General features: G+C 39.7%; 1 protein-coding gene across 1 annotated transcript in view; it reads right to left on the bottom strand.

The window, feature by feature from the left end:
- The window catches only part of MEP1B (meprin A subunit beta), a 30997-nt gene that overhangs the window by 9171 nt on the left and 4794 nt on the right, over nt 1–17032 (bottom strand). The window contains exons 3-10 of the mRNA XM_053913089.2: nt 16950–16994; nt 14730–14773; nt 12882–12960; nt 5727–5844; nt 4835–5013; nt 2986–3204; nt 2212–2364; nt 595–810 (exon numbers count right to left, since the gene is read on the bottom strand). Coding sequence (XP_053769064.1) covers nt 595–810; nt 2212–2364; nt 2986–3204; nt 4835–5013; nt 5727–5844; nt 12882–12960; nt 14730–14773; nt 16950–16994 — 1053 coding nt within the window. The remainder of the gene's footprint in view (nt 1–594; nt 811–2211; nt 2365–2985; nt 3205–4834; nt 5014–5726; nt 5845–12881; nt 12961–14729; nt 14774–16949; nt 16995–17032) is intronic.

Genomic DNA, 17032 nt, shown 5'->3' with positions numbered 1-17032 from the left:
CTTGAGTCATAAAAATCAGAACCCTTCACTGGGACTTATTTTTAAGCTAGAAATTAGAAGAGTCCCCTTTGCAGTCTGATGGCACATTTGGTAAGATGTAAGCTGAGAAGTAAAACAGCTAAAGCCCATCTGAGATAGCAGGAGAGGTCCCCAACCCTGTTCGGGGACAGGTCCAGTCCTTCCTGGGTTCTTCTCCACAATTTTATTACCTTGATCCTATAATTCTTCCCACTTTGCCTAAACATGCTTCCACTGTATTTTTATTACTTGCCAAGAACTGACCTCCTCAGTGTCAGACTGATTACAGTTTCTTAGGTGAGTGCCTCATCTTAGAGCAGCGATCTTCAACCTTTTTCATCTCATGGCACACATAAAATAATTACTAAAATTCTAAGGCACACTGGTTGAAAAGCCCTGTATTAGTGCACACAGAGGACCCTCATTATAGCTCCTTATGACAGCATAAAACAAGGAGGACTGAGTTCTGAGCTGATAAGTAACAAGCCTATAGCCCCCATCCCATTGTAAGTTGCAGCACACAGAGTTAAGATTGCCTCACTCTGAACCCAAGCAATGAGAATGTCAATACTGTACCTTTTATTTCTTCCGCCAGAGTTAAAGTACCATTCTCATTGCCTGCAGAATACTCCCTGATGAAAATGTTCATTTGGTCGTTTTCACTTCCACTGTTATATAAATAAAATTGCAAGCACTGAAATCCTCTTTTAGGATACAGATTCCTACTCTCCAGCACTGCTGTGGCCCCCACATTTATGGAACTGCTGTCGAAATGCATGAAGAAACCAGAACCTGTTACAAGGATAAAAGCAGAACTGAGAGAAAACAGGTAGTAGGTATAGGAATGCGTGTCTTGTGGGCACCATAGTTCCACTTCCCTCCCATGGTGTGCAGGGCACTGGGTGGCACATTTAAGTACAGCTCTGGGAGCAGACGGTTTATGAAAGAGACAACGCCGGGCCACCTTTTCCTTACTATAGTCATTCATTTTCCAACATGGAAAAAAGTGTCACCTACTGGATCTAGTCTCTCTCTCTCTCTCTCTCTCTCTCTCTAACCCCCTCCTCCTCCCTCCATTTCTTCCCCACTGCTCTGGTCTACGTAAGACCACTATCCACTATCCAAATCTGCCTTTAAAAAGAAAAAATATTTTTATTAAAACATATTTGACATACACCACTGTGTGAATTTGAAGTGTACCACATGTTAATTTGATACATTTATATATTGTGATATGATTGCCATTGTAGTGATAACCAGCACCTCTCTCATGTAACATAAAATTTATTTCTTTTTAGTGGTGGGAATAAGTAAGTTCTAGTCTTTTATAAGCAAATTTGATGATTATAATACGACATTGTCATTCATATTTACTGTGCTGGGTGTTAGATCTCTAGGACTTATTTAATACTCATGGCAAGTTTGCACCCTTAGAAAACATCTGCCTGCCCCCCCACCATTACGCCACATATGATGAGGAAAACACGTTAGGAAACATGTCTACACGCCCCCACCTGCCCTACAAAGGAAAAGCACCTCTTCACTCTCAGGGGCCTCTCGCCCTGCCTAGACCATCTGAGCTGTCGAGCAATGGCTCTGGGTTCTGAAGCCTACTTTTACATATTTGCCCCCAGAAATGAGCAAATAAATGAAAATGTGGTACTTCTATCCCCCAAAAATGTGTATATAATTTAAAATAAAATTACAATGGAAATAATACTTATCTGAATAAAATTAAGTTGTACTTTCTACCTTCATTTTAAGTATTTTTGTAGTAGGAGCAGGTACTCACACCCAGCTGAAATTCTGAGGCTGACTAATCCACAGCCTAGTGCTGTTTGCTAGAAAGTCTCTTGTATTCTGCAAGCTTCCAGAAAACAACCCCACTGCCCTGGAGATAAGAGTCTCTCAGGAGAGACAGTCTCCTCCTGCTGTGGGTGCATACGTGATGAGGTGGAGGCTTCACAGAGCCCAGCTCTGACTGAGAAAGAAAAACAAACTCAGAGAATAAAAGCAAAGAAATTAACCATGCCCTTATAAGGTGCAGCACCGATTCCTTGGTAGCAACCTAATGGGTTATCATGAATAATTCTGATAGAAGTTAGACATAAAATGCCAGTCTTTCATAGCAAAGAAAAGGGCTAGAACCCCACCGCGTGTAAGTAAAATCTAGAAGCATCTGACTCCTGTTACCTTTGCACTGGCCCATGTTGGAGTGATCGCTCTCTGGGCCCCCGGGAACCTGTGAAACCCGCTGCCAGTCAGCATTATCGTCTGAGCTTTGAATCATACCACACACATTTTCCAGTTCAAAATCACATGAGTCCATGAAGCTCAAGGAAGAGGCTGCAAAAGCAAAACATAATTATTGACACTCATGCAACATGGTAATCTAAGTAATAAAAATTGAGCTTATGACAGAAATACTGGGAATGCCAAGATGGCATCAAAGAGTGACATCTCACTGATTCTGGGTGATGGTGGCTTGAAGACCTCTTGATATCTGCAGGACCAAGACCCTGATCAACTGTAGATCTGAATAAATTGCCTGCCCCACGTCTTTTTATTAAATTGTCTAATTATAGAAACCTGAGTCTATACTCCTCTAGTTACTCAGATTATTAAAACACCACCCATATTATGTAATCCCATTTACATTGTGACTGGACACATCATCTGGGCTGAAAAGAGTTCTGAATATCAAGTTGGTCCACATTTGAATTAGTGACAGTTTCAAAAACCAGCATGGGGCAAGACCCAATTTATTTTGACATCTGAAAGCCCGACTGTGTAAGAAGAAAAACGCTGTTTCCAAATTGTAGATTAGGATTTGGGTGCTCTTTTTAAAAAATCAAGCTTCTATAATTTCAGAAAACTCCTCAAAGCTCAGCAAAATGGCACAGGGTATAATTTTATTCCTACAGAGTATAGAGAAACAGAAGGCATTTCGAAGAACCTATCACGTACAGCAGTTATACAGGCGATTCAGCTTTAAGAGGTCATAGTCACTGAAATCCATTCGTTGGCCAATCACATCCATGAAGTCTGAGATTCTTGTTACAATCGTGGGTTCTGTTCCATTTCTGAATGCAGTTTTACTGTAGTGCATGACTGAAGTGTAATCATAGGGAACATTCAGCGAATCCGAGACTTGGTCATCATAGGTGTTAAAATTGTGCTCTTTACCTAAATAATAAAATTTAAAAAATTTAATTACTTGATGTTCACAAAATCCAACGTATTTTACTTTGAATGCTATTAACTTAGAAGTGGTGACTGTAATAAACCTAGTGCAACCCTTGCTACAGCTGATCTACTGTATTGCAAGGGTGTTCCATACATTCCTGCCTTAGAATATAATATTCAAACTTAGAGTTGTGATACTAGTGGTCATGCTGAACGTATCTAAGTTTCCATTACAGCCCAACATTAGACATTAGCATTGGGCCCCAGGTTCTAAAAATTGCACATGGAAGGAGGATTCTAAAAAGTGTTATTGAAACAGGGTCTACAGATGATGTATCACAGAAACCTATATAACTTTATTAACCAATGTCACCCCAATAAATACATTAAAAAGGAAAATAAGAATTAAAAATAAAGAAACAGCCAGCGTCGTTGGCAGGCGATGACGGGAGGGCGTGGGCGTCCACAGCAGATGGGGATGAAAGAGGGAGGACTTTGGGAGGGGTGGAGCCGTGGGACTTGGGAATTATAAAGTCGAGTCATTAGAAAGGATTGACGTAGGCAGGGGTTTCGTGCTTACTGGAATACGTGTAGTTGCATTTTAAATGAATACATTTGGGGGAGATTCCGGGCTGCTTAACACCATACCGATGGGCAATGGACTGCAGCTTGAAATCAAATGATTTTGTGGGCACAATGAGGTACACCTGATCTCCAAAGCACAGAAATATGTTGTCAAATCTAGGCAGAAGTTTCCACCAAAAACGAGACTTTAGGAATCCTAAAAAATTAGCTATGGAGAAAAGCTAAACATTTCTCTTGCTCCAGAAATTGTCTAGCCTGCCGCTGTGCCTTACCCCGGCTGAGAGCAAGACACTGCGGGGAAGCGGGAGTACAGGGCCAGAGCCGCCAGTGCTAAGGTTATGATGTCAGGGCCTCAGCACAGAGCAGCCCTCACGGTGCCCATGTGACGGCAGCGCAGCTCCCTCCCCCGTGCCTCACAGAGGCAGCACAGACGGGAAACTAACTGTTCCTGTGGACAACATGAGCTCTGGTCAGACATGGTTGTGAAGACCTCTCTCCGTTGGAACACAAAGTCACTGAAAGTTGAGGCTGTCCAACTACTGCAGTGTTTGCCAATAGGGGTGCCACGGAACAATAGTCCAAATGCTCCACAAAACGAAAACACGGAAAGACCATAATTAGGACACTTTGGGAAATGCTCCTCTCTCGGAGATTTATAATTCATGTTAATCTAAGAGACTCTGAAGTGTACGATGGTGTTAGTTTAATTTCTTTTAACCTGGTGTTTCACAAACAAATGTGACCACAGATTCCTTTTGATTAAACACCCGTGAGCGAATTGAGGAACAACCTCCATAAAACTTGCTTTAGGGAATGCTGGTTTCTAAGATCACAGTCAGCTCAAACGTACCCGGGTTCTGGGATCTTGTGCTCCACCAACCTTCACCCGCTTCAACCCATACTGAGTCAGGGCTAAATGACGTGAGACATCAAAACATCAGAGCTTTCCTATTGTTAACATTGGTACAGATGGCAGGAGAGGGCGCCATGCTTAGACATTCAGTCTTTAGCTAACTGAAAATGCAAGAAAACAGGAGAAATATACCTGGCTGAATTCTGTCCCACATTATGCTGACATAGTCATCCCGATCGGAGCGCGACTGCTCGTGCCAGAATCCCAGCGCATGCAGGAACTCATGTTGAATCGTGGCTATTCTGTCACAGTTTCCCCCAATGGACAGTTCTTGCTTCCCAACGTGCATATTTCCTACTGAAGACCAGCAGCTTACAGGGAAAGGGCAGAAGATGTTATTATGATGCAGGTTGGGGTCTCAGGGCAAGTTCCCCAATGCCTAACCCACTTGGTTTTCCACCTGGACCCTTCACAAAACACAATTCATTTCTCTCATAACCCTGGTGAGGTATGAGAAATCTCCTAGACCAGATGACCTTTGGAGAACTTTCCCTGACACCAAATATAATATAAAAGCAAGTCACGCCAAAGTCAGCCTCATCCTGATTTTTCCTGGAAATTTCCAAGTCTTTCACATAGTTCTTGCCATACTGACCATTCGTAAGTGTTTTATAGGCATAGAAACCAATAGGTATTGCTAAGCTCCACGCAAATAACACTGTCACCTTCTTAGCTCAAGTAGTAAGAGTCGTTAGGTTAAAATAAATTTAAATACACACATGCACACACATTTGTGTTTTACTTGAAGAGGGACATAAGAAGTAGCTGAAGTCTACAAAGTTGTAGACTAGATGGCAGGGAGTCCCCACCCTTCTTATCTTAAAAAATATGTAGCCTTCTTGCATGTATGAAAATATTATTTTATGTCTAGAGAAACTAGATCCAGCTGTCCTGTACTCTCGAACAAACAGGGAAGGAAGCCCCCACTCTCTGTCAAGGTCAGGGCCTAGGGCAATTGCTGTGACATAATGCCCTGGCCACAATGTCTCCTTAGCACCCTTAGAAGCCAAACTCTTCAACTTACCCACTGCCTTTGAACACTGATATATAGTTAGTTTCTCCAGCCCAAGGCTTGAAGTCAATGCATGTCTTTAGGCGATAGCGTTCAAATGCATTGAGGATAACGCCCTTAGCATTCATTTCTAAAAGAAGAAAACAAACAAAAATATTTATCTCATCCACAATGTAATGAAACTATATGTTATTCAAAGACCTACCTACACATGCAAATATTTTATTATTCTCCAAATCCCTTTCGCCCCATATTTCTTTCTCTGGAGCCATGAGAAGTGCCTTATCTCAAAGAAACATATACATTAGATCACAAGCAACCAAATGAACAATCACGGACAATCACTGCTTTATCTGAGAAGCTGCAGCATGTGTTTAAAGTCTCACAGCAAAGATTTTAACCTGAGGATCATGAGATGCGAGGGTCCGTGAATATGCTGAAATAGTATGGAAAGTATGTATCTATATATCTATATATCTATATCGGCAAAAAGCATTTTGGAGGGAGAGTGTTCATAAGATTCACAAGTGAGGTTAGGGCCCCAAACAGAGTTAAGAATCATAGCTTTGGAGTTAAGAATTATGCCAAGAGGTTGGATAGACCTGGAACTCAAAGAAGGCAGAAGTATGAAAGCAACAAAGGTAGGCAGGAAAAGAAGCTCAGAGGGAAGAGGCTGTATTAGATGCAGGTGGAAAGGCTGGCACAGATGGAATGGCGTCAGGTACTGCTGGAGTGGAGGATGCTAGCTGCAGGGAGGTAGGAGACAGCCTTACAGAGTAGAAGGTGCTTGGGCTTTGGAACTAGACACATCAAAGTTATCCACGTTTTCCTCATTACTTATTTTTGATGTGTAACTTTTGTCAATTTAATTTACCTTTGGTGCTGTGATGCTATCATTACTTAAGTGAGGAATTAAAATCGATTTGCAGGGATATTGTGAAGATGAGAATAGAAAGTAGAAGTGAAGTTCCAAGCATTCAATAGAATGAAGCTGTATCAAATATTCATTTTTGTTCTCCCCTTTATATAACTTTATTTTTTAAAGATTTTATTTATTTATTTTTAGAAAGGGGGGAAAGAGGGAGAAAGAGAAGGAGAGAAACATCAAACATCAACATCAGAGAGAAATATCAGTCGGTTGCCTGTCATTTGCACCCTGACAAAGGACCAAACCCACAACCCAAGCATGTGCCCTGACCAGGAATTGAACCAGAGAACTTCCACTTTCCTGGATGACACTCAACCAACCGAGCCACACCACTCAGGGCCCCTTTATATAACTTTAACACAGTCATTTAAAAATGACTACAGTAATGCCCTCCATAATAACATTTTGGTCAACGACAGACCACATATAGGGTAGTGGTACCACAAGATTATAATGGAGCTGAAAAATCGCTGTCGCTCAGAGCCATCCCACACTAATGTCATAGCCCAACACATTGCTCACATGTTCGCTGTGATGCTGGTTAAACCTACTGCAACACCAGTCATGTAAAAGTATAGCACATGCAAGCATGTAGAACACACAATACTTGATAATGATAATGAACGACTGTTACTGGCTTATGTATTTACTATACAATGCTTTCTATTGTTACTGTAGAGTGCATAGTTTCTGCTTACAAAAAAGCAGTGTGCCGTGTTACCTTGGCCGCAGCCTCGTACAGCTCGTGTTTACATTATCTCTTGATTACATCATTTTCTCTTGTGTTTGATTTAATCTTGTTGTTTCATACAGTAACATGCCATACGGAGATGTAGCCTAGGAGCACTAGGCTATACCGTATAGCCTGCGTATACCATCTGGCTCTGTGTAAGTGCACTTTACGATGTTTGCACAACCAGCAAATTGCCTAACAGTGCACTTCTCGGAGTATATCCCTGTGGTTAAGTAACTCATGAGTGTACTCAGAACAGCTCGTCCAAGTGAAGGTCAACACAGGGTTTACATGGATAAGGCCCTAAAATTCATGAAACTATAAGAGGCACTCAGAATTCAACCTTTTAAACTACCACACAAAGAATACATGTTCATTATAAACAAGTTTATAAACCAAAAAAAGGAAATTTAAAAATCTTATCACCCAGAAATAATCAACCACCTTCATTATGCTTTTTGCTTATGAATATATACATATATTTTTATCAAAAATAAAGCCACAGTCTACATAATATTTTATAAACTATTTTTTCACTAAATAAATCATTAAAATCTTCATCATTATTACTTCTACCATTTCAATAGCTACATTATATGGCTTAGTAACTCCCTGTTGTCAAATAGTTAAATTGTTTTCAAGCTTTCTGTACCATAAATATCACATTTGGATTACTATTTCAAACATTTCCTTAAGATAAGGGGTGATGACACTGACTACCACATGACTATTTTGGAACAAAATGGAAAAGGAACATGAGGCCTCTTGTCAAAGCTTAATGAGGACAGCTTCTGTCCTGCGTTGAATTGTCTGAGAGTCAAGAAAACAGATAGGAAAGTTTTACAAAAGATAAGCTCTCTGCTCTGGCTGGTGTGCCTTGGTGGACTGAGCACCTGACTGCAAACCAAAGGGTCACTGGTTTGATTCCCAGTCAGGGCACATTCCTGGGTTGCGGCCAGGTTCCCAGTAGAGGGTGTGGGAGAGGCAACCACACAGTGGTATTTCTCTCCCTCTCTTTCTCCCTCCCTTCCCCTCTCTAAAAATAAATAAATAAAATAAAGAATTAGAAAAATTTGTAAAAAGGTATAGCTCTCTGTCATAACAAAGTCTTTATTCACCATATGCCTTTATTTACAAATGACCATAATTTACTGTACGTCACAGATGCAGAAAAGCTCCACCTGTGATCATGTTATCTAATGTCCAGGCTGGGAAGGATAGGCAGGTCCTAGGCGGGTCCTAGGCAGGGCCTGGACAAGCCCAGGAGTTAAGCAATTAGCTGTTTAAGGTTATTTTCCCCTTGTCAACCCCTTTAGGTTACTCGGACTTTGATCTTTTATTTCCATCCCTAACTCTTTACCTTCATCCTCTACTCCCTACCTCCCCTCACCTACTACCTCAGACCTGGCACTCGAGCAAAGAATTAAAATTTATCACTGGGAGCTACAAATGGCTCCTTCCCTTTCAGGGAAGTTTCACCTACCAGCCAAATAATATCTAAAGTTTAAGCTAAAACTTTTAGGTCTTTAGCTTAAGCCCTGCTGGCAGAACTTAGTACGCTGGCCCACCAGAATTTGAGTAATAGTGATTTCTGGCCTTCTACAATCACCTGCCGAAAACCCTTCAAAAGTAATTACTTTTGCTACACACAGAAGAGTGGCCTTGCTTAGTGCTTTTCCTAGTTGGAGTCATTTGAAGATGGTATAAATTTCATGTTACAGAAATGCGTAATCACTATGTTGTACGCTTGAAACTAATATAATATTGTGTCAACTGTAATTGAAAAAAATGTTTAATAAAAATAAAATAGAACTTTAAAATTGTAATCAGAAAAATTTCTGTAATGTGAGAAAATACTCTCCTCACTTTAAACATAAAGAATAATTTCTATGTTACACTATGAAACATAGGCTAGTATTTTCTAAATAAGAAAGAATCAAAATCATCGAACTGATGAAATAGTCTATAAAAATTTGAAGTTTAATTAGATTTTTAAAATTATATAACATTAAACAATGTAATAATATTACATGAAAAAAGAACAAAAATTTTAAAAGCCATAGTTGTAACTATTCAAAAATGTGCACAGTTTGGGTGGGAGGGTCTGAGCTGAGTTTTTTTTTACCTAATATGTTTCTTTCATATGTATTTATCAATTTATTTTTTAAAAATTTTATTTATTTATTTTTAGAGAGAAGAGAAGGGAGGGGAAAGAGAGAGAGAAACGTTGATGTGACTGAGAAACATCGATCAGCTGCCTTGCGTATGCGCTCTGACTGGGAACCGAACCCACAACCCAGGCATGTGCCCTGACTGGGAACGAAACCAATGACCCTTCACTTTGTGGGATGATGACCTACAATTTGAGCCACACCAGTCAGGGCTGTCAGTTTATTTTTTAAAATATTTATTAAATGCCTGTAATATACCTGAAGCCTCAGATTTGCAAGGTGACAAATACACTGCCCTCAAAGCATACACTGTTTTTTATGATGCTGTTGAAAGACAGGTACACAGAGCTCATAAGGTTATGATAGTTTCGGTTAAAATGCATGGCAAAAATAGCCTAAGAGACACAGTCATGTTAAGACTCACTGATCTTTCATGGAATCCACCCAGGAGAATAAATGTCTTAAAATTATATACACACACATATATATGTGTGTGAATTTTTATATATATACTATGTGTGTATACATATACACATATGTGTCTGTGTATATATAGTATATATATATATATATATATATATATATATATATATCCATAGAGCTTTATGCATCACTAACAATGAGGCTACATTCTGAGAAACGTGTCATTAGGTGACTTGTCATGTGAACATCACAGAGTGCACTTGCACAAACCCAGATGGCATAGCCTACTGCACACCTAGGCTACACCGTATAGTCTATTGCTCGTAGGCTACAAGCCTGCACAGCAAGTCACTGTGTTTAATCTTTAAACACAAGATTAAATCGAGCACAAAAGAAAATGATATAATCAAGAGACATGGTAGACATGGGATGTATGAGGCTGCCACCGGGGTAACATGACATACTGCTTTATGGCAAAATTGTTTACAAGTAGAAGGAATACACTCTCAAATAATGATTAAAAATATAGTAAACAGATAAGTCAGTGACATCGTCATTTGTTATCATTATCAAGCACTAAGTAATGTACGTAACCGTATGTGCTTGTACTTTTGTGACTGGCAGTGCAGTGGGTTTGCTACACCAGTGTGATCCCAGACAGGTGAGTAATGCACTGTGCTGTGATTAGACAGTGTCACTAGGTGACAGAAAATTATTAGCTCCTTTACACTTTTACAGGGTCGTCATTATACATGCAATTTGTCTTTAACTGAATCATCATATGCAGTTCATGATAATAATTTTTTAAATACACAAAAGTATTTTTAAGTTACAAACTTAATCGAAATATTTAAACCAGAAAAAAATACTTCAAATTTTTCTGATTTCCCCCAATTCCAAAAGCCAATAAATATCTTTCTGTCCTCATATTTCATGAGCTTTTCAAACTTCTAACCCTTTTCATTACTTTTGCCTTGGTTTTTTTCTACCCTACACTTGGTTTTTTAATCTACGTTTCTGGCCAATCTTCCCTTTTCAACAACTTCTATCAGACCCCTTTTCTATGCCAAATCCAAGCAGTTGCTCTCCCAGGCCGAGTTTCATCCTTGGCCATCTCGCTCAGAGAAGCCTTCTTGGGGCGTTCAGTCAGGTCCATTATCCATGGAGCACCTGTTCCATGCAAGGCACTGTGAAAGATTCTCACTCATACCCATGGCTTCAGCCTTTTCCTATATCCTAAAAGCTTCCAAATATTTGTCTATCTTGAACAACCAGGCTATCCATCAACACTTTATATGATATCTCTACCACGGTGTACCTGACACATTTCAAATTCTGTATTCTAAAGACTAATTTCCACCACACTTCTCTATCCCACTCACTTTAAGACATGTTCCTTATTTTTGTTAAAAGCACTGCGATACATCAAGTTGCATAAATCCTGGCTGTCAGCACTCATTTACCTGGAACTACATTCTTGACCCCTTTCCTTCAATCACCAAATATAACAATTGCCTCCTAAATCCCTCTTAGATTTATCCATTCTTGTCTGTCCTTACTAAGAGAGTTTTGGTTCAGAAACCCTTTGGTGCTTCCCTAACTGTCTTCAATAGTCTCCTGGCTGATCCCTACATTCCTATTGGCCTATTAATAATACATCTTCTATACTGCAAGCAAAGTAATAACAATCTTCTTCCACATTAAAACTTTTGGTAACTCCACATTACCATCAGTATAAACACCAAGTTTTTTAATATGGGAAAGAGTTTCCCAGTCTGGATCCTACCTGCCTGTTCAACCTCATTATCTCTCTACTTCCCATCTAAATTCCAGTTAAGGGTTTTTTCCCCTTCCCCATGCCTTTGCACATCTGCCTGGGGAACATTTCCCTTGCTATCAGAAGCCACGTGAAACCAGGTGGTGCCTTTCTGCACATTAGAAAGAGGCACCTCATCTGGGAGAATGCTGTAAGCACTTTCTTGGTGGATGAAAAGCACTTCGTGCAAAGAAATAAATGTCTCTTGATGAGCAGAATGCAAACTCAATTTCAGTCCCACTTGCACCCCCTGCAGCCCTTCTGTGGGGTGCACAACTTGCATGGCAGCCCTGCTGCGTGGGGCCACCTGTTGCCTAACAATTACGCCTTTACACCTAGGTTACTTGCGTCACTATCTGAACACATGATTAATCATTGTTTACTCCATTCTATTGTAATTAGCTTTTGGTTTATCTGAATCTCCCCTGAAATGTATGATCTCTAAGGAAAACTTTCCCAAACAGCAATTCCTAAACTGATGCTGGTTGAAGATACCATTTTCACTAGTCGATAAATAAAATGAGAATCAGGTTTAGAATTGCCCATTACAATTAAATTTTTTCTTAGTTTTGGATTACATTCTCCTGACTTTTTGCTGTTAAAACACTATTTATTTTATGAAGCGGGTGATAAAAGATAGTGGGCTCTTGTTGGTTAAGCTCTGACTTGGTAAAATAAAATGTTGGTAAAGCAACACCAGTTCCTAGAGTTTTATTTGTTTGATCGTTTTGTTTTCTTACTCAAATCTGAACATAGGAGAAACCACTGCTTTAAAACAAAGACTAGCACTCTAATCTTTCTGTCCCTAAAATGAAATAATCCAGCACAGAGTAGGTGCTTCATAAATGTTGGTTAAGTTAATTCCTTTATTGGCCAAAGCTCAGCAAATATTTCAGACCAAGTCATTTAGGTTCTTTTCATGGTTTTGCTTTGCTTATTTTTTTTAAGCAAAAAAATGACTTTGTGACTGTACATAGCTACACAAAACAACAAACAAAAACCCTTAAAGGCCGTAATTTCCTACCCTTGGTAATACTGTAATCATATTCTTTCTGCAGCATACACTAGTTATGGATATTCCAAAGGGCACACCCACCTAAGCTGTCTTCTAGAACATATGGAATGGTGTGAGGCCATCTGTAGTTTTCCCCAATGATGGAATTTCTGTCTTGTACCTGTCAAAGATAAATGTGAAAGGGGTAACTAAAGGAACCCAGCACAAACTAGGAAACAACCAATAGTTAATCTAGAAATAAGTGAAGTCCTAAGCTCTCCCAGTCAGCTAAACAAACGCCCATGCATGTGCTCACGTGTGCATGCGTGTGTACCTCTACTTTTACCACATTAGAACAACGTTCTTAGGAGGAAATATCTGTCATTAATTTTGTTGATGGAATTGAAAGGGAAGTCATGTAAAACCATTTAGAGAATGATTGCTATAAAACTGAACTATACATAGTGGTAGACTGATAGACCAGTTTTCTATATAAGAGAGTAAAACTATAGCAGAAGGAAGTGATAGCAAAACCTCAATAATCTTGAGCTGACAGAGTCAGAAAAAGTCATATGAGCTAGGCCAAAGTTTTTTTAAAACTTTTTATTTTTTTCAAAAATTTTTTAAACAATTTGAAGTTTTTATAGTAAAGAACTAATATTTCATTTTAATGTATTCATCCAGTCAACAAAATGAGCACTGTTCTAGAGAACAGGGATTTGCTGAAAACAAAACTACCAAGGTCTTTACCTAATGGAACTAATACCTAGTGAGAGAGACAAGCCGTATGTGGATGAGAGTAAAGGGACAGGGTAGTACATTAGGTAAGGTGGCCAGGATGGGACCCTTTTAAAGAATGGCATTTAAGGTGAAATAGGAAAAATAAGAAAGAGCCAGAAGTGAAAGTGACCTTGGGAAGATCATTTCAAGCAGAGGAAACAGTAGTTGCTCTGGTTCTGACATGGGAATAGGCTTGGTATGTTCTGAGATAATTTGAGTCTTGTAGCCTAATGAGTTGGGAGAGAAAAGAAATAAGTTGAGAGGAGAGGAGAAAGGAGGGGTAAGGAGAGAAGGGGAGAGGAGCAGAGGGGGAGGGGAGAAGAGAAGAAATGGAAATAGGTAGGAGTTAGATTATGCACGGTCTTGAAGCCTATGGGTAAATCTGGATAATATTCTAAATGCAATAGGAAGCTGTAAAAGACTTTCAAGACAAGAAGTGAAATCATGTCATTGTCTATTTAAAAGATCATTTTGTTGTTAACAGGGACAAGGTTTTCCCATAGAAAAGTGCAGTATTTGAAATAAAAAGACAGATTAGGAGAAAAGTAGATTATTTGAGGCATGCATTGGAGACAGAAATGACAGAACTTGCTGATGGACTGGATGGAGGGGTGAGGGAAAGGGAGGAAGTAAAGGTGACATCTGGATTTTTTACTTATTCGGTGGCATGGGGTAAAGGTGTGGTGATGGCTTCACTAGGAGGGAAGACTGTATGAAAGGTACGGGAGGACCTGTACTTGGCAACACTATTTTTAGCTTTCAGGGTAGAAGTCACAAAATTTATCTCAGGGTAAAAAGCTTGATTTATTGAAGATGTCTATCAATTCAGTTTAATTTTGCTTCAACTAGATTGAATCCGTGAGGCTCTATTTAAAAATAAAAACATATTGTTTCGGTAATGAAAATAAACAAGATCAAAAAGACCAAGGCATCCATGGTGAGCTATGGTGGCTTTAACCACACAGAAATCTGAGTAATAGATCAAGAAGACACCCTTATATGAGTCCCTTACAGCACAATGTACGCACTGAATAAATGTGTCACATGATTTTGTGCACTTAGAGACTGTTGGGCTTAACTAAGCCCATGCTGCCCAATCGTTCTCAGATATTCTGTATTTTAGCTCTCAGTGAGGAATAGGAGAGTCTTCCTTGCATTGGTTCAACTCACCCCATCGAGTTTGATGTCTCCCTCAAAAAGATCCAGTCCCAAATCTAAGAGGAAAGATAAAAATTCACGTTAGCAAATTTGTTTAAATTTCCCACTTAATAAAGGCTGTAAAGGTCTTTCAGTCAAGTTGGAGGTGTAGGTAAACAGGCTTCACCTCCTCAAACAACTGCAGAAAAAAAATTACAAACAGACTACAAAGCAAATATCGCCCAGAACCTTCAGAAAATTGAGCTGTAAGAAAATCTGACAACCAAGGATTTAAAGAAGCCACATTTATCCATACAGGTAGGAGGGGCAGAGATTTGGAGAGAGGTGGAGAAGTGCAGAGAGGCGCAGAGCCATGGGAGTGTCACAGAGAGGTGGCAGAATATGTGGTCCCACATTCACATGTGGTGGATAAAAATCAGGAGGGATACCTCAGGAGCAAGGGATCTCAGCCCCAAACCAGACTACCCAGCAGCCCAGGGTTCCAGTGCCAGGAAGATAAATCCCCATAACTTCTGACTTTAAAAACCTGTGGGGGTTGGGGCAGTGGAAGAAACTGCCAAATTATCAGGAGACACCTATTAAAGGGCCCACTTAGACTTAGGACTGATGCAGACACACTCCCTCTTTGAGATTCAGCACCAGGGCAACATCTGGAAGGGAAAAAGTAGCATATGGCAAGAAAGTGAAGTGACTGGAAACAGAGAAAGTGCTGGGAGACAGCCCCCTGGGAAAACCTCCAGAGGCCAGGCAGAAGCATTGTCCCCTCTCTGAGCCCTCCCCGCACACACAGCCACAAAGCAGTGAAGCAGATTGCAAGACCCTGGCGATCACCTAAAGCTCCACCCCACACAATTTACAGGTCTGCTCTTCTACAATAGACCACACTACTAAGTCAGGGAGTTAAAGCAGCTCTGCCTAATACACAGAAACAAACACGGGGTGAGGGGGGCTGCCAAACTGAAGAGACAAAGAAATATGGCCCAGTTGAAAGAACAGAACAAAACTCCGGAAAAACAACTAAACGAAATGGAGATAACCAACCTACCAGATGAAGAGTTCAAAACACTGGTTATCAGGATGCTCAAAGAACTCATAGAGTATGGCAACAGCATTAAAAACACCCAGGCAGAAATGAAGGTTACATTAAGTGAAATTTTAAAAAAAATCTACAAGGAATCAACAGTGGAAGGGATGAAACTGAGAATCAAACCAACAATTTGGAACATAAGGAAGAAAAAACATTCAACAAGAATAGCAAGAAGAAAAAAGAATTTTAAAAAATGAGGATAGAATAAGAAGCCTCTTGGACATCTCCAAATGTACCAACATCTAAATCATGGGGATATTAGAGGAGAAGAGGAAGAGCGAGAAATTGAAAACTTATTTGAACAAATAAGGAAAGAAAACTTTAACTTGGTGAAGGAAATAGACATACAAGTCCAGGAAGCACACAGAGTCCCAAACAAGTTGGACCCAAAGAGGACCACACCAAGACACATAATTAAAATACCAAAGGTTAAAGATAAAGAGGGAACCTTAAAAGCAGCAAGAGAAAAGCAGAGTTAACTACAAAAGAGTTCCCATAAGACTATCAACTGATTTCTCAAAAGAAACTTTGCAGGCTAGAAGGGACTGGCAAGAAGTATTCAAAGTGATGAAGAGCAAGGACCTACAACCTCAATTACTCTATGCAGCAAAGCTATCCTTTAGAATGGAAGGTAGATAAAGTGCTTCCCAGACAAGATAAAGCTAAAGGAGTTTATCATCAGCAAGCCATTATTATCTGTAATGTTAAATGGACTTATTTAAGAAAAAGAATAAGAGCAAAACCACAAACACTAAAAGGGCAACAAATTCACAACTATCAACAACTGAATCTAAAAAAACAAACCAAGCAAACAACCAGAACAGGAACAGAATCATAGATATAGATATCACTTGGAGGATAATCAGCTGGGCAGGGAAAAGAGGAGAATGGGGGAAAAGGTGCAGGGGTTAAAAAGCATAATTTGGCAGGTACAAAATAGAGAGAACAATGTTAATAACAGGGTAGGAAATGTGAAGCCAAAGAACCTATATGCATGACCCATGGACATGAACTAAGGGGCGGGGAATGCTGGTGGGAGGCGGGGTACCACGTGGAGAAGAGCAAAGGTGGAAAAATTGGGACTGTAATAGCATAATCAATAAAATATATTTAAAAAAATAAAGGATGTAAAAAAAATTACAAACCTTCATTGATGTCAAATATATCCTGGTCAATTCCACCATCTACATCTTTAAAATAACAAAGAAAAACACATTGAACATTCTGT

Source organism: Desmodus rotundus, chromosome 10 (assembly GCF_022682495.2).
Source record: "Desmodus rotundus isolate HL8 chromosome 10, HLdesRot8A.1, whole genome shotgun sequence".
In the NCBI taxonomy this organism is placed as follows: Eukaryota; Metazoa; Chordata; class Mammalia; order Chiroptera; family Phyllostomidae; genus Desmodus; species Desmodus rotundus.
This window is presented reverse-complemented; position numbering and strand designations above follow the sequence as displayed.